The 24,412-nt window shown below is 44.7% G+C and overlaps 1 protein-coding gene across 1 annotated transcript in view; it reads right to left on the bottom strand.

The window, feature by feature from the left end:
* MCF2L2 (MCF.2 cell line derived transforming sequence-like 2) overlaps window positions 1-17,038 on the bottom strand; it is a 194,507-nt gene extending 177,469 nt beyond the window's left edge. Inside the window, exon 1 of the mRNA XM_009677283.2 lies at window positions 16,509-17,038. Coding sequence (XP_009675578.2) covers window positions 16,509-16,611 — 103 coding nt within the window. The 5' untranslated portion in view covers window positions 16,612-17,038. The remainder of the gene's footprint in view (window positions 1-16,508) is intronic.
* Between the last annotated feature and the right edge of the window lie 7,374 nt (window positions 17,039-24,412).

The raw sequence follows: 24,412 nt of genomic DNA, 5'->3' as shown, positions 1-24,412 counted from the left end.
TATTTTCACAAGACTCATAGGAACCCGAGAGTTTCAATCCCCTGTCAAAACCAGTCAAGAGCTTCTAAAAATCACAGGGAAGAGAGCCAGCTGGGACAGGCAGACAAAACATGAGCACATAAGCTTCATTTCCTTTGGTAACAAGGCTAAAACCAGCCAGGGACCAAGCAGGCCAACAGGCAGGTAGATTGACACAGTGCAAAAGAGGTCTCTGAATCAGCTTCAGAACCAGAAGCGGTATAGCACAGAGCTGCACTGGAGATAACTTCTCCTACAAGAGTGCAAGGGTGTCTCTGCCATACTACACTAGTCCACAAAGACCTTCCCCGCCAAGTGAACACAAGTGTCCTGAAAGCAGGGCACCCAGCATGTTGGGATGTGCTAAACCCGATCTGCATGAGGCTAGATCTTCGGCCAACATTAAATAAGGACCATGCTTTTGACTTCAATAGCGTTACAGACTTAAATTGCCTACATCTGAGTAGTGCAGTGTTCCTATGAGATAAGGAATTGCTCTTCAGTCTGCCAGGAGACTCCACTGCAAATGCTTTCTGCTGAACAGAGGAGATTAACTCAATAAAACATACCTAAATCCCACATCCATTTATGGACTCTAGTCCCAATAGGCATAAGCCCTCCCTCATGAAATAAGCATTAAATAATGGCTTTGCACTTCTCCAGTGATTCTTAGCTGAGCATTTCGGCACTACTGAGGGGTTGTTTCTCCCATTAAATAGACAATCCTCTATTTAATTGCCAATAAAAGGAGACAGTTTAGCAGTGATATTCTTTGGTTTTAATACCAAAAGTTTTGGTTTTATTTTAGTGTCCATCTAGGAAGTATTTGAAGAGGGCTTAGAGGGGGGGGAAAAAAAGGAGTAATTCTAGCTAAAATTTTGCCCCACAAGAGCAAAAGCTTGAGGAGGAACGTTCTAAAAGCAGATCTGGCAGATATGCATACATCTCCCACTGGCTTGAGAGCACTTCAGGTCAGCTTATGCTGGAGTAGAATCTTTTAACACAAAGAGGTTCTGCATAAAGGAGCAATACCGAAATGGTTTGGAAAAAAAAGCTGAAAGCAGTAGAGTTACAATTAGAATTATTCCGCTAACAAGAAATGAAACCAATTCAGACTAACACATGAGACTGCTGACATGACTGCAAAGCGGGCAGGGGCACAGCGATCAAGTGCCATGCTCCTGAAGACAGGTCTGCCTACACTGCACTTTTGATTCTCTGAGGAACTGAAGACCTGTGGCTTGCATTGGTTAGAGGTGGTTAGTCCCCCTTTCAAGGATCTACAGCAACACTGACTTAGATTAGCACGAGCTCTCATAGACCTGCAAACCAGGAGTATCTACCAGCACCATCTCAGTAACAGAGCCCCCTTCTACATCAGCTGTGCTTAGAGCACAGCTCCAAAGACATCAACAGAGGCATGTTGTATTTGCGCAGCAGAAAGGAAGGCTGAAGCATACATTGTCAGCACATACGCACATTTAAAAGAAGCAGACCTGAGTAGGTGACACAAGTCTGCTAGAGGCTGTACTGACTCAAGAGGGGATTCCAGCTCCCAGCACATCTGCTGCTGTGGCAGTACACAGGCTGTGCAGAAAGGTGCAGAAGCGTCCCTTACTGCAAACACTTCTGTGTCTTCCAAACACATGTCCCAGGACAGGGAAACACCACAGGCAGGCTTTGAGCACCGCTCTGCTCACCTCTCTAGTGCTCTGGATAGCACTGGAAGCCAGCTGCAGCACCCAGGACGTAGGGGAACTTGCCTCCATTCAGCTTATCACTCAAATTAATTCTTTAGTGATACAAAGGCATTCAAAGTAACTGAGCTCCTCTCTTCCCTCCCAAATCCTACTCCCTTCCTTGGATACCACATTTGAACAATCTTTAATTTTTCTGTCACCTTTTGTAACCCTGCAGGCTCCGAGAGCTCTAGATTAACAACTGACTTCACAAAATTACTATCTACAGTCACCTTGACTGAAAAAGAGAATTTAATTGTTTGATGCGTGGGTAAATAAAACATAATTGTTGCTTGCCTCCCTAGGCTCTGCAATATCATCCCTAAGATCTCTTAGAACTAATTATACCTCTTCTTAAGTCTCTGAGCCACAAAAGCTTATAGCATTCTCTTATAGAGAGAGCAGAAAGAAGAAAGAGCACTTCTCTCCCACCATTTCCTACACTGCATAACCTGATTCAAAAAAAAAAAAGGATCCAGCAAACAATGAAGAATTAAAACAACTACTTCACATTATCTTACAAAGAAAGCACTGAGTTGCAGTCAGCTTCTCTTTACATTCCTTAAGAAAAGCTCTAAATAAGACTAAAGAGATAACAAGTAGCACTCCATGAGAACAGGAATAGGTTAGACTCCCCTGGTCTAAACCCAAATTCAGTTTTGAAACATTCATGATAGGTAGAAGCTATAAGAGAAAGAGGATTTGAGGTAGAACATATACCAAGAAACAGGAATCAGTCAAGCAGCTAACTATTACCCAAGCATGCAACAAGCCACAACTCAGCAATGCTTTTTTTGATTACAGCCTCACAAAATATGAGCCTACTCTTATTTCCACATGAACAGCATAGCCTAAAACAGGTTCCCTTTCTCCAGCAGATCACAACTAAAGCTTTCAAGCCCTGCTGTACAACCTACTAGATAGCCTACAACCTCCAGCCTCCCTAGTCCACAACCTACCTCCTTCTTCTTCTTTCTTACCCTCCAGCTAGCACCTCTTTTCACAGCACCTTTTGAGCAGCCAACCCCCCACACCACACCATTCTCCACCCTACTATTAGTGACAGCACCTGCTCCTAACCTGTGCCCACGCTCAGACATAGGAAACAATCATGTCCCCCCTTTAACCACTTCCTTGCTGCTGCATAGCATGAACATGCATTATTCCACACAATCTCTCTGTGCACCTCTTGCCTTAAATATACTTGGCTCAAGTATAACAGTTATCAGCTGTGCAAACAATAAAACAGTATCTTTTTCTTACTAGTGTCAGAAGCATTGTAAGTACCCACCAATGAACTCCTAAATATCCGTACAGATAGTGAGGCATGAGGGAAAAGAATCTTCAGCTGGGAACAGAAGCACAGGCTATTTATGCAACTTGTCCAAATTCAATTGTTATCTTTAGGACAAACTGAAAGATAAACTGAGATATACCAAGAAATATCCTACTTCTTGTTTACAGCCTTGAACACTAAAGTGTCTTTCAACTTTGTTTCAAATAATTTTAGGCATCCTAATTTTTCCATCACTGCATTTCAGAATAGGTGTCTTGCTTATTAAGGCTCTGTAGTTGCTGTTTGTGTCAAGCCAATTACTACCTACATATGCTTTCAGAGGCAGCAGGTCTGATGGTGAAGGCAGCTGAACTGAAACTGATAAGAACACATTAACTGGTTGAAGCAAAACCAAAATGTTTAAAAATCAGGCTCAATGATTGATCCCAAAAATCAGCACTGTCAGTGGATGTGGCAGGCATTTTGGAGCATGTGCGGTGTACTGAGAAACTATTCCGCACCTGGCAGGAGCATGTTGTCAGGCTCCTGATTGCACTAATCAGACTTAACTGCCCTGAATAGCCTCACCTGGGACCCTCACCCAAGCACCCTCCACCCATTGCTCCAGCAGCTCCGTTTAAGAGGCCCCTCAGTCCCTCTCTAATCTCTGCTAGAGGAAACTGCTGTTTGTGATTTGCAGGTTAGGCTTGTTGGCTTAACCTTGAACCTAACCTGCTTTTGCTGTTGAAGCCTGTTACTATTCCTGCTCTGCTCACCCTGCTCGGGTACTGCGGGATTGTGCCCTTCTAGGCGAGGGTGGTTGTCCTGGCTCTAACTTTGTTCTTTGTTTATGACATGTCTCTGGTCTTGCTACTCTGTAACATGTATTTAAGGTCTCTACAATATCTATTGTGTTCAATTAAGCTATCAAAGCTATGATAGGTTTATGTACTTGCTGGAAAAGAAAACCTAATGAGATGAGGATCTGTTTCTTTTCTTTGGGGGGCAGAGGGGCGGATAATGAAGGATGTGCTTTTTTTCCTTGAATGCTACAAATGAAAGCAAATTATTCTAACGTGAAGTCTAGACTCTAGCCGCTTCCGGAGGGACCAAGAATTGCCCGTGTGTAGTCAACTGATATGTTCCTGCAGTCTACCCTAAATCAGATGACAAGCTTAAATAGAGAAGTTATGTATGCCCAGATCTCAGTAGGATCAGTAGCTAGCTCATAGAATTTTGTTGCTGGAGACTATGCCTTCCTTTGGATTTGTATTGTCTAGGGGTTGTGGACCTTGATGTTGCCGTAACATAAACGGTGAGACGGCCTCGTTCCCATAGGGCTTGTGTAGCAGGACGTGGCTGCACGCTCCTGTGCCCTCTAGTGGCTCATCAGGAAAAGCAGCAGAGATGGGCACTGTCCTCTGAATGTTAATGCATGAGGTACAGAAAGAAAACGGCTCCAGGGCACAAACTCTGCAGTGCTATTAAATCCCTTGAAGAAGATGCTTGAAGGAGGGAGGCTAGGGCTAAAGGTGTCTCTCTCTGCCCTACTCAGTAACACCCTGCCCTTCAGATGATCAGAGAAAGGAAGAAAAAAATGGGCTGACCCCATCCCTGGGGGACTTCAACAGTAGAAGTTGCAAGGCAAAATGACAGACATCTCCTCTGCTACCCTCTCCCCTGAGACAGAGAAGGCTGCTTTAGCATAGCTGCCTGCCTGAGGCCAGCAGACAGCAATCCTGCTCTGCTAGCCAGAGAGACAGGGGACCAATGCTTGTGTCTCATTCCTCTTCCATGGCTGGACTGGAGAGGCCTTGCATGGTAGCAACATCCCAGCTCAGAAGGGGAGAGCAGGACAGGCAAAGCATGGCCTGTGCAGGCTATGCCAAGATGGTTCAGGGCCAGGCACAGCTGGTATTGCAGATGCCAGGGCAGAATGGGCGTGGACTAACACTGGCGGCAGTCTCTCAGCTTTTGTCCACGCAGTTCACTGCTCCTGAAAGTGCACTTGGCTGCTAATTTTCTTTTTCAAGGGTGCATCCTGTACAAGTGCACATGCTCCAAGTATCTGAACAAAGACTGCAAAAGCAAATTTTGGGATGTGTCCTTACATTTGATTGCACTGGAGATTAAAAATCTAACTCAGTTTACTGAAAGTATGCACAGTTTCCTTACTGCCTGGGCAAAGTAGACAGGATAATCTGTCTTAAGGTCACAGCTGAACAATGGCTACCATTGCCATTCCTCTCAGCATGTATCCCCCTTGCGCAGATTTGGGACTGAGTAAAGCAGTGGTTCAAATTACTGAGCTGATCTTGACACGCTTTTCTGCTTCCTAATGTTATTGCCTGTCCCATTCAAGGTGCTGCTATGCACAAGGTGCTGCTCTATGGCCCAAGTGTAATTAACCATGATCCAAAAGGAGTACTTGCTGCTGAAACTGCCTTCTCCCTTGTTGAAAACAAAGCCAGGAAGTAGGATATTTAAGCTACAAAAGTAGGGACCAAAAGCTTTGCTCAAACTGAGCTGTGACTTCAAAGTCCATTGTGAATCCTCTACTGATCCAATGTGGAAGGGGAAAAGATACTAGACACTGACAGCAGTGTCTACGGTGAGAGTAGCTTTGAATCTCTAAAACAAATTGAGTTTTGTTTTCACGCTAGTGCTGAATAAGCTAATTGCCATAATAAGGATGAACCAGATCTTTCCAGAAACCTTTGTGCACCAATTAATTGCATGTAAATGCTGGGAGCTTTCTGATTAGTTATGTACCTGAGAAGGGCTCAGAGTTATAGTGAAGCAGCTATTTCTGTTTGAAATAACCTTTTCTGAGTATTGCAAGATCAATAGGATGGCTCCTACGTATGCCACCAGTTTTGTTGGCTTTTATGTAGCAAACACCAATATTGATCACTTCAGAAATTAAGCCTTGGCTTCAGAGACCTCTGAGCCAGTGTAATGGGTAACGGTGAACCTCAGGCTCAAAGGGGGGGGGGGGAAATATTTATAGTTCTCCTTTGTGGTGTGAAGGATTATTGATTGAAAACAGGAGGCAAACTCACTATGGTAATTCTAGCCACAGCAATTCTATTACAATATGGACTCATACCAGGAAAAAAATGCCTTTGAAGGGTTAAGGTTGTAACATAAATAATCAACAGACAACACATCCACATTTCACATATCCAAATCATCTCATTTCTACCTATCTTTGTTAGCACAGCTGCATGTATCTGCTGTACTTCCCTCCAGTACCTGTCTTTGTCAGCACTTGCATATCTTTGGAAAGGCCTAACTGAACCATAGCTATAGCAGTAATTTGAGATGCCAGTAACTTTGGGCTAATCCTCTACATGCACATAATTAAATATGGCTGGTACCGTAAAGGGCTCAGAACTTAAGTCACTCTCCTGAAACACTGAAATATACTGTCTCTGGTTTTAGGGTTTTTACCCCTCCATGTTTCAGGTATCTTGAAGTGGTTTTTCAGTTAGCTGGGAGTAACTCCTCAGTCTGGAGGTGAGGCATGTGTTGAACGAGAAGAGTCAAATCCTGTCAGCACCTGTTGCCAGGCAGACCCAAAATGCTGTACATCTGCATTTTCTGGATTGTATTTATAGTTTGGAACCACAGATAACTGCTCTTGTATCCAGGGCTGGCTGTAGAGAATTCACAGCCTCAGGGAAAATGGAAATAATACAGATCAGTCATGCAGAGAAAGCAATAGCTAACTCGTTTGCAGCCCTTCATATCTTGTTGTCCTAGGCAACAGCCTGCACTGCAGAAGTCACAGATTCAGCCTTCATCATATGATGTCTGTAACAAATGGTGCTAATATATGGATTGACGCTAGGAAAGCCCTACTCTAGTACTAATGGTGTGCCCGCATATTAGCTAGGTGCTAGAGGGGTGGATGCGCAAACAGTGTTGGAGATTAGAGCTGCAGGCTTGCATCCAAGATCTTTGCCACTGTATAAAGACTGGTGGGATGTCCTTGTCCCCCCTTTAGAGCTGCAGGTAACTGGAAGCATCAAGATTATGGCCAGCACCCAGTGTGGGGCACTTGACTCGCCGAAAGCTAAGCTAAGAGGATTGTAAGCTCTTAAAGGAACTGACCCAAGATTCCCAGAGGAACCCAGGGAAATTATGGCTCTAGGTTGTAAGTCTCATCCCAAAGCAGTGCTTGCACTGTGCTGCCTCTCAAACCTGTTTGCAGCAGGGGCTATAGCTGGGTCAGCTGTAGACAAAATTCTAGTGCTTGCAGTTCTTGCAGGACAAAGACGGGGCCCTGTAGTGTGCTGAGTGCCAGCAGTTCCCCTCTCACCCACACAGGAGTGAAGAGCTCTTTGCAACTTTCTGGATCAGAGCCTCCCTTTTGCACTGTTGATGAGAGACCATTTGCACTCACCTGACAATGTTTCATAGGCTTCTGCAGCAATTTAACTGTTACTCCCCTGCTTGAGAAATCCAGGGCCAGTGACCTTCAAAATCACAAGCTGACCTAAAATTTCCCCAGAGGACCCTTGTATCTCTCTTGAAGCTTCCATACGGTCAGCTTTGCATTCATTGTAAGAGTCCCGCACTTACTGTAATGAAGTCTCCAGAGAACTCCATCTCTATTGCATTCATGTAGCTCTGCCAACGTCAGGGAGAGCTGGATCAGCTTCCTTGAGTTACTTTTGCAAGACAAACCCCTGTGCCCTCAAATCAGGAGGGTGCTATATGAGGTCCTTTATACCAGGGCTAAACTCTGGTTCCAGTTTCTTTCAGGCAGTCAGGGTGATATTGAAATGACTATCTCTATGTGCATCTCTACAAAGGAGTGGAGAATTAGTGCTGTGGCTGTGATGGTTTAGCTCCTGGTTGTCCAGATTCAGAACTCGAATTGCATAAGGACAGTTATTTGAGTGATACATTTTTCAAAAAACACTCCAAATCCAATGCACAGCAGGTACAAAGCTGCTCTTGAGCTACTGTGCTTGTTCTGATAAACAAAATAGCTATTTCTTGATAGCATGGATTTCAGATCCAGGCTACCTGTCTTGTCTTTGGCTGTATTAGCTGCAATACTGTTCTGTACTGTCAGACCAACTCCTTTGTAGGAAAGGGCTGAGACAGAAAACAGCTTAATAAACCAAGTCCTAGAGCCCACTGTGGTTTGGGGTTGTCCGCTGCAGTTCAGTGCTCCATTCTCTCAGTTACACTGCAAGGAATATTGCAAGAGAAAGCAGAGAAGAAAGGACCATCCATTAACTCTGAATTTGGCTCCCTTTACTGAAAAGGGGTCAGCCTTCTGCTGCTCTGCGGAGGACAGGAAGTGATTGGGTACAAATCTAGTGTATTTACACCCCTGAATAAATGCTGTTGCTTTAGACTTATACCATCTTGAGTTCATATGCTGGACATGGCTCTCTTCCAGTATGTGAGCTCAGGCATTTCTGAGGCAGCTGTGTCTTTGACTCACTGATGTTATCTGTCGTGCTCATGTGAGAGTGGGGCTTGAAGGTGCCATGATCTCATGCTGACTGTCCCCTACATGCTTGTTCATATGTCAGAGCAGAGCCTGCTGTCCAGGAATGGTACCTGCCTTCACTAAACCCACAAGCTTATCTACAGTGTTTCTGCTGCCAGATAGCGCAGTACCTCCCTCCCTGCTGTGTTGTACAGATCACTCTAAGGTACTTTCAAGTGATGTTTTTCCATCTATGCAAGTAAAAATTGGTGTTTCTTCACTCCATCTCCCTTGCTTTCCTGGATTTCAATTCTAGCCAAGTATGCTGCACTGGATACTGTGAGTCATGAAAGCCAAATGACTAATAATGAATCACACAATTTTATTCCTTTCACATCATTCTCCAGCACTATTTTGTGCCAGTAGGAGCAAGCAACTTTGTAGGGGACTCAGATTCCTCCCAGGCACTGACCAACTGACCACTGGGGAAAGCCAGACCTTACAGTGCTGAACTGTGTGGGGTTGGAGAAGCGCAGCCAGTGGACTACAATACATCGATGTTAACACATGTGGTTTATCTTTCCCTCAAAGTCTGGAACACAAGCCCAGCAATGGACACCAACAATATATCTACAAAAAGCTAGTATTGGATACCAAACTGCTGTCAAAATGATTTTAGCAGTCATCCAAGCCTTATTCAAAAGGGCTCATTCCTGTTTGAGTACTGAGTCATGCCTCAGGCTGAGAGAGGCTTCAAACTTGGTGCAGAAAAAGAGAAGGAGGAAGCAACAATAATTGAAATATTCAGCTTATTCTCCACTCATCAGGATGATGTGTGGTGGTGTTGAGTAACTTCCAAAGTGCTGAACCCACTCCCCAGAGGAAGATGTCCTCCCAGGAGATCTCTTGGATTCAGGCAGCATATGGAAGGCAAGAAAAGAGGTTAAATAAAACATGAGGCAGGAGAAGGCCCTCCTGTTTGACAAGCTGTCAGGGGTTGTGACTGATGGGTGCTCAGTTTAATTTCCTCTGAGGCCATCTGAGCTTTCCTCTACCATAGAAATGGGAATAGACTGGGGCTCCTCTCCGCCTCCTTTTGGCCCTATTTGCTTTTTATTCTTGGGACCAAGTAGAAGAGTCAGAACTACCCACCCTGTTAGCAAGTGCTGATTTCTGTCAGGGCCAGTAGCTTCCATTGAGCCTGACCTAACCAGACCTTGTACATGAGAACCTCCTTTACTCGCTTTCCCTGGAGAGTCTCCCCTTGCTGCCTCCCTCCAGGTAGCTCCAGGGTTGCTCTGCTGTGTTTAAGATGAGGGGGAAGTGCCACAGTCTGACTAGCTCATTGAATGGAGCTGCATGGAGTCATTTTTCTCCTGCTTATGATCTAAGCCTAATCATTTTCTGTTCAAAGATGAAAGAAAGAGACACCCCCACCAGTGTCTGCAGAGGCTTGCTCTGGAAGCTGAGACTTCCTACTTTTCGACTGGTCAAAACTGCCACAGAGGGCTAATACAGTTTGAAATATGGTACCAAGACAGGTGGGTTGATGGAAGCCACTAGAAGAGCTCACCCTAACAGTGGACATGCAGACTTTAGCTTCCAATTGAAACATGAGTTTCAGAAGAACTCGCACGAGTGTCAATCACTTTCCAGACACCAACAAACCGCAATGACCAGGCTTGCTCCTTTTCGCTTGGGCTGGGCCAAAATAATTCTTGCTTACCAGACTTGTCAAAAAACATTTCTCTAGATCAATTATGGAGGCTGTATCTGAAATCCACTTAGGAGCAGAAGTTAGCACAGTACCTGACTCTCCAAGGAGCACGGCCCTAAGGCTCAGTGATATTCCCTAATGCTTCCCGGGTGAAGTTTAAGGTGCTGGATTTGAACTGAGATATATAGCCCTGGATGGCTGGGGACTTTCTTCCCTTGCCATATCACTGTAGAGGGAGTGAGCACAAATGAAGGCCAGACCCCTTCACTCAGAAAGGGTTTTCCAATAAAATCTTTCTAAAGGCTGACTGGCTTTGGACATCTGTCTTCTGCAGGTATGGATCCTGCAAGGCCCTTCAGGACTAGGCCTTCTGGGGCTAAAGTCAAAACAAAGACCTCTCGTAAGAGTTTCATTTCACTGGACCAACCAAACTGCATTTTGAAACAGGAAGATTTCTAATCATGCAAGGCAGAGCCCAGCTGAGCTTTCTAAGGATGCAAATGACCCAGTGCCTGGCATGCATAGCTGTGGAAGGGATCATGGCTGTCACCAGTATTAATGTAAAACCCAGGCTCTGCCACTTGGCTTTCCTTCAATAACTTCCTTGCATGTCAAGCACTCATCCATGCATTAACATCAAAACCCAGAAACTGCTACAAGCCATTGCTGGGGTAGGCTGGAAAACAAAGGACAGAGGGAGGTCGCTTTAGCGTTAGATTTAACAGCAGCAGCGTGGAGGCTGTGGAAATAGACAGTAACCTATAAATTGACACATTGGATCACACCTCAGTCCCATCCAGCCTGGTATCCTGCCTCCAACAGTTGCCATCACAGAATGCATGAGAAGAAAGTGTGAAAACCCTCTGGGAAGCAGATGGTGGATGGTTTCTGCTCCTATTCCCTTTTCTCACCAACATGCTGGTCTCTTAGTGGCTTGAAACTGAAAGCTAAAGACTTAACAACCACAGTTTTGGAAAGGATATCAATACCTCAAAAAAACTAGGCCTGAAACCAGCCTTTCTGTTCTGCGTGGCACTGGTCCAAAGATGCTGCTTACTGCATGCTCCTGGAATACAAATAATAGTGACAAATCTGGGTATTCCAAGACAATTCTAACTCTTGAATTTTAAGCGCTTTGGAGTTGAAGGTACATCCCATATGAAAAAGTCTTCAGTGAAAGTAAAAGCTGGAAAGGAGAAAGGGAAACACCGCCGAGTTCTTTTTTGAGATAGGACTGGCCTCAATACAACCTATTGTTTTTACTGGTTCTGGGAAGCCCTTTAGTCACCCTTTTCAAAAACACGAGGCCAAATCATCACATAAATCATTTGGCTTGGACAGCCAAACCACTGTTCTGGATCCCCAACTCTTAACAGTTTCTTATGGTCTTTATTTCTGAGTGTGCCTCACCATATCACATTGGAAAGTGAGCTTTTAAACAGGTACTGTGTGCAGAAACACGCTTTGCAGTATTAGCAAACCTCTTTTAAATAGTTCCACTGTTAAACAGCTCCCAGTGAAAGAGTTGCACAGAATGGGCCGTATAGAATGGGAGAATGCTAATAACCACGATCTGGAAATAAAAAGTGAACAAACGAGTAGTTTTTTTTAAGTATCAAAACTAATCAAGACAAGTTGTCACTGCCTCTCCCTTCCCCTTTCCTGTTTTCCCATGTGGATTCTCTTGAGATCTAAGAGTGAGCTTAATAGCCTTTTCCTTGCTAATTGCACCTTTCTCTTCTATCTAGTCACTATTTTCATATCGTATATGAACTTAGTATTTTATGACCTTCATCACTTCACCAAATTTGATCAAAATAGGCCAATAGTTCAAAAGCTTATAGTGGGTGCAGACAGACAGATGCAGACAATGTGATCACAGAAGACCAATTTTTAAAGAAAAACAGGTTAATAGGGAAAGGAACTCTACATTATCGCTTTACTGTAGGGTTTGCATGAGGTCCCAAGCAAGTTTAACAAACGTATTTCTTCCGATTTCTATTGCCCTGTCTCACTGGGAGTGGAATGACAGATGCACATCCCAAGCCTGCATCTTACTTCCAGGTAAGGAAATGCTGGGTGCTAAGGTCTGTGGAAAATACCAGTCAGTCCTAGCTGTTCACCAGAAAATTAAAAGTAGGACAGCTACAGAATCAGCAGTTGGAAAAGATCTCCTGAAACGCATGAATGCTCTAAGACAAAGGAAAGAATTTTCTGTTGCTGGGCAGGGGAATTTCCACTGATTTGAGTCTTTGCATAGAAGTGACCGAGGATTTATTTGATATGGTGCTATGGAAGCGAATTCGTAGAAAAATCTCTTTTGAGTGTCCTTGCTGCATACGGACACAGATCAGCAACATTGCAATGGTCTGCCCAGCTGTGACGTGTTAGATTGTTCGTGGCTTTGCAGCATAAAATGCATTCTGTGATTTGTGATGCTAAGCCATCAGCTTAGCTGACAAATGCCAGCTTGGGTTATTCCATTCTGCTGACCTAAATTCCTCTCGCACAGTCAAGTGGATGCAGTATCATTCTTCACTTCCTGTCCCAAATTGTAGCATAGCTTCTCTGCACATATATTGATATTTTACGCAGCTTCGCAAAGCTGGTGGCTAAGCCAAGGGTGGTAGGAATATACCTACTGCGGTTAACACACAGGAATACTAAGTGACTGTGTCAGTCCTGAGAAGCCAGTCCTAAACTCAATTCTGCCACTGACTTTCCTTTTGGCCTCTGTGAAGTTGCTTAAATTCTTTCTTCCATTCATAAAATGGGGAATTGGGCAAAAGAGAATGTGTAAAGCCAGCTGAAACCTGCCATGTGAATGTATATTCTTTTTATTGCATATATCATTTGTGTAATATACTGCTTTCTGCAATTTCACATCAGTGCTTCCCCTACCAGGGAAGCTGACAGCTCCTCCGGATCCAGTTGCCATTAGCAAATGTGAGGAGCTCTCACAACATAACTGGAAATTAAGGGGAGCCTCTAAGAAACCATGCCTCTAATGTACCGCAGAGTTCTTTGCTGGTAACACAAAGGAGCCAAGCTCTGTTGTTTCCTTTTGAGACAGCTGATGTCTGTTCTGGCAGCTCCATCTTATTATAAAATCGTTTTAAGAGTAAAAATCTGTGGAAAATGGGGCACTGGGTGGAGGTGCTTCTGCGTAACTGTGCCCAGAACATAGCCCACACAGAGCAAAGCTGGCATCAGACTTCTGGGAACCAACTGCCAAGTGTGGGTGGGGAGTGGGTGCATGAAAGCTTATTCCGGTGGGCTTTGCAAGCTGGAAGAGCCATACCACTCCCATACGCAAACGCGCCTGCTGTCAGCACCAGGCATGTCACCCAGCAAAGCTTCTTCCCTCTCCGTCACAGAAGAACGGCTGGTTGCCCACCTACCTGAATGACACAGTCTTTCAAAAGAGATGAGTGTTTCCTCAACACCTCCTAACAATCAAGCTTAATGAAAGTAGGTTAAATTAAAAAAAGAATCTTGACGCAGTTTTGGTAATGAGATTGGGTGACGTTTTGTGGTACTTCTTGGATTGCAAGCAGAAAATCAGCTAGCAGTCTCACGTCACTCCTGTTCTAGACACCTGCGGTGGCCTAATAATCTCACCCACACCAGAGCAATCAGGAGTAATCCCAGGGAGGCTGAGAAAACACAGGGCTATTCAAGAGGACACTGTAAAGGTGTGCTACCGAGTGTGCGCTACTGGAAATTGCCAAGTTAAGGTAGCTGCTCTGGGGTAGGTGGATAAGTTTAATGGTTTGACTTTGACCTTGGTGATGCAGGTAGCTATATGTATGGAGCCAGTAGCGGGATAAGAGGGTTTTTTTTATGAGCACTTGTACTGTTTAACACAACATGAGTCAGCTAATGAGAGGGTTGAAGCTTTTGCCTGGGACAGATAAGCTGGGCTCCAGGCAATTAACTATGTTTATGACCCTCTTATTGACACACTAAAAATAAACTGGTGTGTCATCTGCCTCACAGAGACTAAAGTGATCCCACAAAGGTTCTATTCCAAATACAAAGTCTTTTTTTTTAATGCTCCCATCAGTTCTTGTTTGTTTTTTTTTCCAAATTTTGTGAATAAGTTTCCTTCCTCTTGCTATTGGGTGAGCTGAGAGTTGTACTCCCAACCCAGAAGTGGTTGCGATCTAGAGAGGATGAACGCCGTCAGCCCAGGTGTAAATATGAGGGTGACAGATGCTGTAAAAATAGCATACGCTATAAGGTATGTCCCTGACAAGGGAGGATGAGAGCCCTTTTGCTTGTCTGAGGCTTAAAGATTCCTACTGAACTTTCAAGAAGTCTCAGCAGCTGCCCAGGAATGACTATTTCAATAAGCTACTGCTGAATCAGCTAAGACAATTTATGTTACAAGGGGTGATTCATAAATATAGTGCATCATCAGAGGGTTTGGAAGAAATGTTTTTCTTCGGCCAATAACAATTTTTTTGGTGGTTATTTGCTTCCATTCTCGTGTAGCTGTTTTTTTCTAGCTACATGATTTTATAAAAGTAAGCACTATCTACAAAAAGGCAGGCAGACTCCACAAGCAGGGCCTGATTTCTAGGTCTTGAATGACTGGGCAAATGGTGGGATCAGCCTCTCCTCTCTCTAGTCTCAGAGCGTAACAGAGAAATCCAAAATCTGCGAGTTTCATTCTGCTCACTAGCAGAGCTGCAGGGTGACCGCCAGGAAACCAATGAAACTCTTCTAGCCTCAACCATGAGGCCAGAAACCTCCCCATTTGTCAAGGAACAGTACAAAGGTTAATGAATGTGTTTCTGCTGGCCAGAGCTATTTCTTGCATTGCTAAATGCTAACATGCTGCTACATTATTTCTGGCAAATGCTTCCCGACATCAAGGAGGCTTCTCAATAGGGCTCATGGGGCACTGTACTGAGTTTAGCAGAACAAGAGATACCTACATTTCTTTGGCTCCACTGAAAACTTCTGCCTAAAACATTACATGTCCCATACTGAATCCCAAATCCTCATAATACCAGCTATCTCTGAGCTGTGATTTAGCATATGAATTTTTGTTAATCTGAATTTGTATAGTTGCAAAGCAACTTGTGCAGGCACCACTGGGTCAAAGAGACTGATATTGCAACCTCTCCTGACACCAAGCCCCAGCTGAGGTTAGCAGGGACACCAAGGCTGACTCCTGGGGAAGAGCTTAGAGGGATGGGACCTACTCTCAAGTGTTTTATTCAGCTTACGCTTGCTTATGTGCTATTTCATCAGGCAAACTATCTATTGCATTTGCTTTCCTAAACTTAGTTCAACTTCTACAGCTAACATCAAACCCAAGAAGAATTTTGGTCTAAATTCTTAGTTGTAAGTTCTCCGAAAGCCAGGCTTTGGTCACATTCTATTTCTATTGCGTGTATTACGCAGAGTCAATGGCACAGGCATTTCAGGGACCTGTGCAGCAGCTTTAGCATTCATAATACACAATCCATTACAAATATTGACAGCTATAAAATTTGCTCCCATGCAATTTAATTAAAAGTGTTCTCTGTGCAACATGCATGCCTGTGTGATGCAACACAGCCAAAAACTGCTTTAATTCAACTGTATGCAACAAAGAAGGACCCCAAAAGCTTTTGTCAATTTACATTTTAATTGCCAGCATCTCCCACTGTCTTGCTAGCTTCAAGTCATTCAGTCAGCACTGCCAGCAAGTGAGTAGCCAGTTTAGACTTACAAGGATGCCAGTGTACTGCATAGGGCCTTCCCTGCATTCACTACTGTTTGCTTTAAGGCTAGCAAATAGTAAAAGCAACATGGACATGGAGAAGAGCTTTTGGGATCCTGCCCTAGCACTTTCCAGAACCCTTGAAACACCAATAGCAATAAAAAGAGGCTTTGAGAATGGTACACAGAAGCAAAGAGTTTGTAATTCCAGTATCACAAGCAAGTGCAAAGCATGTTAGTACTGCTCTTGCCTCACCCTTACACCATTCCCTTTCCTATGAGACTTCCCTGCAAGAAGGTGCTTGGGAATTTTACACAGATCAGCTCATAGGAAGGACATTCTGCCCTTACTGTTTCTGCTTTTTCAAAGAGAGAATCGCATGTTGAAAAACAAGCCATATCATCAGTAAAGGGCTGTCTAATTGCCCAAAGCCACCAGTTTTGCAATCTGCTGATGGCTCCCATTTCACCTGCAGGTGTGATATTGTCACACAAAGGCTTCCTGCCTGTACAGAGCATCAGCACCCCTAGGTAGAAAAGGACACTGACATCTACACAAATGCAGTGAGAAGAAAAATAAAGAGGTCTTACCCACATGGGTGGTAACTGTAGTCAGTCGCTGGGTGAGCTCCTGATGCGACATCTCTTCTTCTTTTAACCAAAAAAGCATTTCACACAGGGAACTGCACAGCATCCAAAAAAAGATGCGCCCAGAGTGGGAGGCTGCACACTCACTGCCTTGCTTACACACAAAGCAAGGACCACTCCCACGGCACGGCACAGCCCTTCCAGCTTTTACATCTTCTGCCTGCTGCTCACCTCTTCCAGTTTGTTACTGTCCATGAGTAGACCTAGAAAAGCTCCTTCTGAAAGCAGACTGTTTCCCCCCCCCCTTTTAACAATGGAAAGAGGTTGGAGGGGGCGGGGGGAAATAAAGAAGGAAAAAGATTGAGTTGATTGCTTATGCCTTTTTTTCTTCCCTCTCCGGCGGATGAGGCAAAGGATAAAAAGGCAAGCCGGCAGGCAGATACCTTCCTCCAGGGAGACTTTTGGATGGTGATGCTGTGAGTCAGGAAAAAATCCTGGAGGTAGGAATGGCATCGGGAGGAGTGGAGCTGGCAGGGGAGCTGTACCGCAGCAGCTGCTCTGCTGCGCTCTCTTCCCCAGCGTGCCCTGGGGGGTTGAGGACCACCTGCCTGCAGCCCGAGTTCCCCCCTCCCCACACCCTTGGGGCACAGCTGTCCTGCAGGCTGTCCCCGAGGGGAACCCCCCGATGGCCCCAAGGACCTGCCTCCCACCTCTCCAGGAGACCTTTGTTTGACAAAGCGGGGCTGCTGCAAATGTCGGGGCTCCCTAGGGGTGTTGTGGCTGGGGGCTTCACCACCTCCGCTTCCCTCCTGCATGGTCGGGATCCCTGGGATCCTGATGTAACTATGCCCACAGGAGCCTCTCCAGCTGCACTGCGTACAAGCACGGTGAATGAATCAGCCCTGGGTGCTGGGCAGGTCTCTCCCACTTGCTGTAGTGGCTGCAGAGCCCAGCTGTGCTTCTGGACACTGGCAGGCATCAGTGAGCCAGCCCGGGTCTGCAGGGAGCAGTGGCCTCTCAGTGCCAGGGACACAGCTGAGACTTGCAGCTGATGTGCAGCTGCTGTAGGGCAACCGGCTGCTGGGCTCCCCCTCGCAGAGTACATGGAAGCTGGAAAGCTTCTGCAGTCCTCCTGGCTACAGAGCCTAGCTGGGATCTAAGAAGAAAAATGGGACAGGGCAGGGCACAGCAGAGATTTGTACGTCCTCATTCCCCTTTACATCTCCCTCCTTTTAAGCCTGCCTGAAACTCCACACAAGGTACTTCAGGAAGCTGAGGGCAAATTTATTACCGACCTAAAAATGAAGGCATAAAATAAAAAATGGTGCAGCTGCCCCAAGATTTGACCCAGTCCCACAGAATGGATCCGGCTCTAATTCCAGATTTCCCCACCCACCCTAGGGTTTTGTTTGGCTCCACCTTTCCAAAGGACACACCAAAGAACATGGTATCATGTATGACCAAGGTTGGAGCTGCCAAATATCCTTGTAGGCACATCAGATCTTAGAGTACAACCAGTTAGGAAGCCCTAGTTTGGTAAAAGGTTTTATGTACCTCTGTGATGGGAAAATCCTATATGTAGCCGGCTGACCTACGAGGTAGTTTGAGTGTCTGTGCTGTTGTCTTCATTTTCAGATGATTGATGAACTGTACTGAGAGGTTTCTTGCATACTTTTGTTGAGTTAGTTTAACAGCAGGTCTCTGAAAACAAGTGAAAAGGAGGAGGATGATTTGAGATAGCCACCCACCTGCCAACATTTTGAGATCAGAGCCATTTATTTTGAGATCCTCTTTCTAGTTGAGTGCGTTTGGGGAGTAGAGTTCAAACCACAAAGACCTTGACTAACATTGAAAGGATTTCCTGAAGTAGAGAAGAGACGCCATTGTCAGAAAAGAGACTGCCACCCTGACATAATCTCTGGAGGGGTCTGGAAGATCGGGGACATCTTATCTTCCTCTCAGAGGGTCACATCACAGAGTGCAGGTAGGAACGCAGGACTAGAAAAGTCATCGTGTTTCCAGACACTTAACAGACATTCTCCTCTGTAGGCAGACACACTATATAATCCCATTCATAAATGAATTAAACTCCACTGAAAAGCTGTGTAGATGGTTTGCTCTCACTACTCCTACAGCAAGGCTGTTCAAGAATATCAGAAATTGCTAGGAACCTTTATCTAATTTCTAGCTAAATTTATTCTCAGTTATTTTAAGACCATATGCTCTTATATTAACATTGTTATTCAGCATCAGTAACTGAAGATGCTTGCTATTTTAAGATCCTTTTTCTCTTATTATTTGTTCTTGCTATGTTAGTCTGCTTTCCAGTTGTCCGCCATCCCTTCAATAACTTTTGGACCTGTAGGTCAATTGCAACTCAATGCAAGAACAGAAGTAAGTTCTCATAGGTTCACTGAAAATTAGCAAGGCATACAAAGCCTGAAAGAGGAAAGGATGCAGCGGGGCTGAATAATTACGTGCTGTGGCTGTCCTACAGACTGGCTAGCAACGCATACCTAATAAGATAGCCACTTAGCACACAGCAGTCTACAATCAGCCACAGCATGGACTGCTCCTTGCCCAGCTGGCACTCTGGGGTGGGTTACCCAGGATTCAATGGGGAGTTGAGGGTGTTGTCATTTGATGTGAGTTATAAGGAACAAAAGGGGGAAATTTGGGTTACTTTGTCGGGAAGGTTTGGGCTGCAGGACACAGCCACGGGATATCGTGCTTCACTAATCACACAATTTCTTTACACTGCTAAGATGCAGTGATAAGGAGGCTGTCTATTCACGGAGTATATATCGCTATCACAAATTCACAAACTGAAGAGCCACAGGACTGAACCGAGTCAGACATACTGGAAAAGCACTGGTGATTCACCAGTTCAAGACCCAAGTTGAGAGAGGGAGAAACAGGGGCCTGGACCCTAGAGGTCTCTTGGAGCCAAAGAGGAATGAATGCTCTATGCCTGTCACTAGGGAATGTCTCAGGGATGCTGAAACAACTTAGTCTTATCACTGTCATGGCAACAATTTCCAGTGTTGGGTATATCTGTGAAAATGAGCCAGCGCTCTCACTACTACCAAATACAGATTTCCCCTCTGTAAGATAAAAGCCTCTCAGATATATACAGCTTAGAGTTACAGAGGATGATGATGATTTACATTTCAGGCATGAGCCAGGGTCTCACCAGAAAGCAGGGCCGGGGCAGTACAAACACTAGGATTCCACGATTAAAATGATGGCCGACAGGCAAAGGAATTTGATTTCTCCATGCAGTGACAGCCTGACAAATCAACAGCCATTTATTAGATCTTGAAGCAAACAGCTGAGGCCAAAGCACTGTAAGCAATTGTAATAAACAGTAAATGGCACACTGCAGACAAAAAATCTTTGCAAATTCCTATGGCCTGGCCAGACGCATTTCAAAATGATCTTGACCCACAGATCAGCTGAGACTGTCATTATTTCGAGAAAATATTTTTGGAACTTTCTCAATGTACTCTTGCAAGAGCTTGTTTTCTAGCAGCTATTGCCAGTGTTTAAAGGGACGCTGTCATGGCAAAAATCATAATCTTTCCTTCATCTTAAATAAATACATACCCCTTTCCTATATGACTAACAACCATTCAGCCAACTGAAATTGAAAGGCTATTAAAGACCAAAACGGAACCAGCCGTGAAACTAGCCTACCTTCTTCACTGTATTATCTCCACTTTCCAAGTCCTTCATAACTTTTACAGGATCACCCCTTTCTCAGTTTTTCAGGCAAATCCTCTTCCAGAACAAGATCGCTATCCTTCCGACGTTTGGAGTGCACCTGAAGATGCCTCCATGCCAGGTAAAGGCAGGCTGATGGAATAGCTGAGAAAAGTTTAGAATACCTCTCCAAACTTTCTTTGATGTCATCAGCTTTCTCCGATATACCACCTACTTTGATATCACGCCTCTTCCTCCCTTAACTTCTATCTATGGACTATCTGATCCCTATACCAAAGGCTGGGGCTCTGTACTGCCTAGGAAGAACTGTAATGCTGTTGGCACAATCAGGTAAAGTAATTAGGCTGTCACCTCTTCTCACTGGCTGTGGCAGTACTTCAGATTCACAGTACATTTCCATTAGCAGAAGAAACTGGTAAATGAGTCAGATGGTTCTTTGACGTACACCTACAAAGAAGGCACAGAGAGCACTGTTTGCTTTCTGCAACGTTAATCATGCAGTAAAGGACTATCACTCCATATTTCAAGTCTTTTTACTTCTATACTTTTTAAAACACTTTAGCCAACAGTTCTCTTGCTTAGCTTTTAATGGGGTCACATTGCTAGTGCTTCTCTGGCTGTTCCTGGCTTACCACTAGCTCCTACGGCAGCGCCTATGCCGGATCTGTGCTTCTCAGCCCAAACCTGCAAGTACGCTTGGTCTCATGCACACAGCTCCCCCAGCAATGTATAGGTCTCTGCCTTCATGCTTATCCTCTTGGAGACCCTTCTGCAAAGCCTAATCTGCTTCGTCTCAGACACTATTGCTTCAGCTACTTTATTCCAAAAGGAGCATAGCTGCTTCTAATGTCCATTCTGAAAAGTGGCTGTTGAAGACACTAGTTTTGCAAGGTTCTCTTTTGCAAGGGGACTCCCTTTCTTCCTTCCCCATCATAAACCTTTTCTTCACCATCATTTACATCAATCATTCACTGTCTGCCCTCCAGAACAGCTGTCCCGGCACAGAGTGGGACAGGAGCCTGTCTCTGAGTAATGGCCATTACCATATGCTTAGGAAAGAGTGTACGAATCAGGGGGCATTCACAGAGAGAGTTCCTCTCCAGTACACCACTCTCAAATTGCAGCAGTCTAGGCCAGGGACTTTCTGAGCTTAGGCTTGCATTTGCCTGACTGTATTTAACACTTAATACTCCATTTCTTCATAAATCTGTCTAGTCATTTTTGACTCTATTTATAATTTTGGCAACCCTAGTATTTTGTGGCAACAAAATTTGTAATTAAAATATGCATTGTGTGAAACAATACTTCTTTTGGTTTTATGTATGGAGCCTGATCAATTTCATGTCTCTAGTTCTTGCATCTGGGAAGGAATGAATAATTCCCTATTCACATTCTCCATCTTACTCATGGATTTCTCTATACCTGTCATATCCCTCAGATACTCTATCTTGAGCTGAGCTGAATGCTGTCCTAGTTACTGTCTCTTCAAAAAGAAACCAATTCATACCTCTCATCTTTCTTGCCACCCTGCTTTGAACCCTCTCTTCTTTATGCAGCTTGGACAGTGAAAACTGTTTCAGTCTGTTCTGCACTGCTTACAAAATCTGACAAAAGCCTTCCAGTGCTGGAAGTTATTAAATAAATCTGTTGCCTGTTAAAAGTTATAAGACAATCAACATATACCTATTTCTACTTGCATTCATTTCTTTAAGCACTTTCTATCAGCCTTCCGCATTTAAAACAAAGTCTGAATTCTGGACAAAGCTGTTGGACAGTGATCCTGTAATTTTTAGGGTCAGCTTATTTCTTACAGTCTAATATATTATATAGTTCACTGTAGGGAAGCCACGCGTCCACTTTATTTGTCACAAAAAGAGCCGAGACTCTTCTCTGGAAAAGCAGTAGCCTCAGTTGGATCAAGTTCTAGACGCATGGCCAGGCCTTCAGGACAACAGGCGGAGTAAAGTATAAAGACAGATGTTCTCCCCCATCAGTTCTTCAGCTCTCCTACTCTCTCTAACCCCTGACACATTGTTTTTAGTCAGATGAGCTCTTGTACTCTCCTTCCATGGTTGCACATATACAAATGTCAGCACAGGAGAGCGAGCGGGGAGGAAGGGGACTGGCTTTCCACTTAGATCAGCTCAAGGTGCCAAAAGGTGCAGTCCCTCACCCCTCCACCCACCCCACCACACGCGCCCTCTCCTACCTTCTGTTTGCTGTAGTAGTAGTGCAACGTATTGGATCAACTCACTGGGCTGCTAGAAAACACCTTCCAAAATACAGATGCAAATAGTAGGTTTCTACTGGACTGCTGAACACTGACCAAGGGAGAGGGCGGGCAAGAAGGCCAGGAGAACCTCGGATCTACTTGGACCAGTTGTGAAGCCAGACCTGAAGTTTCTGGAAGATGCTAGGCGGCAGGTGTGGCTGGAGGACATGGCTAGCAGGAGAAGGAAGAAAGCTGCCTACAACCCGTATCAGTATTGAGGCATTTGCTACTGGGGTATTACAGTTATAAAAATAGCATCACACCATGGGGCTTATAGTTTTGGATAGCAAATTCAAAGTGTCACAGCCCCCACAAATCAATCCTCCTCAAATAACCGACTGCCTCTCCTTCCTGAACTTTGATAAAGCCTTTAAGTCAAATCCCCAAAACATGTTTCTGTCATATCTCAAAAGGAACAAACAGATTTTTTAAACTTTTTAATAACTGACTTGCTTTGTGTGGACATACCGTCAATTACATCATAGTACTTTAAAGAACAAATTCAGCATACGCTGAATGACTAGCGTTTGAAAGCTAAGCTAGCCTTTCTATGCATTAGACGACGGCAGTTTGAGAGGGCCACAAATGCAGGGGCACTGACAGGCCTAGCAAAAAACAGTCTTTGCCATGGGAAACCCTAGAGACAAGCAACTGAGAGGACGCCCTAACTGAGTTTGATATGTTGGACCTTAAGATGATCACTGACTGCAGAACAGTGCAAGAGTAATTTTCAGTCCTTGTATATCTGAGGGGGAGGCACAGAGCGAGTGAACGAGTGAGTGAGCAGTTTGGGTTTGCTTGTTTGTTTCTGGAGTTTTTTGCCTTTGTTAATGTAACAAAACTAAAAGTTCTGTTATGAAAGTTATGTTAATGTAACAGAAAGAAAGCTCCTTTCATGAATTGAACCTGAGGCTCATATGTAGTTGATAAAATCCTTAAATGTTGGGATATTTGAAGCAGCCCTATTTAGCAGGGGGGATAGGGTAGAGATCACAAAATATAACGAACTTTCAAAAATACAATGAAGGTGCAAACAGTTTCAGAAAGAAAGCTATTCAGTTCTAGCTGCTTATATATCCTTACCATTTCAAAGTTGCCATGACTTGAAAGTACCAAATATAATCACAGTGGGAAAAAATAGCATTGCATTTTCATCTAGAACTGGGCAACTTCAGTCCTTATATGTACGGGCATTTCTTGCTAGCCCAGCTGTCATCTGGATTTCATGATTCAACAACAGAACGCCAGATGACAGGAAAAAAGCTTATTCAAAATTGCCCAGACAAGAATTACAGGCTTGTGTCACCAACAGAACACTGCATTTCCAGCCTAATTTCTTTTCTGCATCTTCTTTTCCAAAGACTGCTCATCTGTTGCCATGGAGACCATTTCCCCATCCCCTGCTTTCCCTTGCACAGATCCTCTTCTGCAAGAGTACTGCTGCCGTCCAGGCCACTGGCTGTGCCTCCTGCTCACGAGCAGCCAAGGGGAAATAGTAAAAGCAGAACATCTGCACCCGCATAAAATACAGCTGCAGCTGACAGAATCGCTCTGTTCCATCTCTGTCTGCAAAGCTTGTATCTGCAAAGCAGGAGAAGATGCAGCTACCCAGAGCCTGAAAATGGGAGTGTGTGGTATGACTGACAAACCTGCTAGGGCACATTTTTGTCCTTAAAAGGAACAGTGACATCGTATCCCACATCAATCACATCCTTCCCCCTCCCTCTCCCCCCCCCCCCCCGTTACGGCTGTAATGCAGATTATTAGAAGTAACAGGTAACGAAAAGGGAGTCACTTCGCTCGGTTTTGCGCAGCGGGGAGCTTCCGCACGTGGAGCGCCGGGTCTCCGCGCCCGGCGGAGCTGCTCGCACCGCAGCCGCACGGCCCGCAGGCGGCCCGGAAGGCGCCGGCC

The sequence above is a fragment of the Struthio camelus genome, chromosome 9 (genome assembly GCF_040807025.1).
Source record: "Struthio camelus isolate bStrCam1 chromosome 9, bStrCam1.hap1, whole genome shotgun sequence".
NCBI lineage: Eukaryota > Metazoa > Chordata > Aves > Struthioniformes > Struthionidae > Struthio > Struthio camelus.
This window is presented reverse-complemented; position numbering and strand designations above follow the sequence as displayed.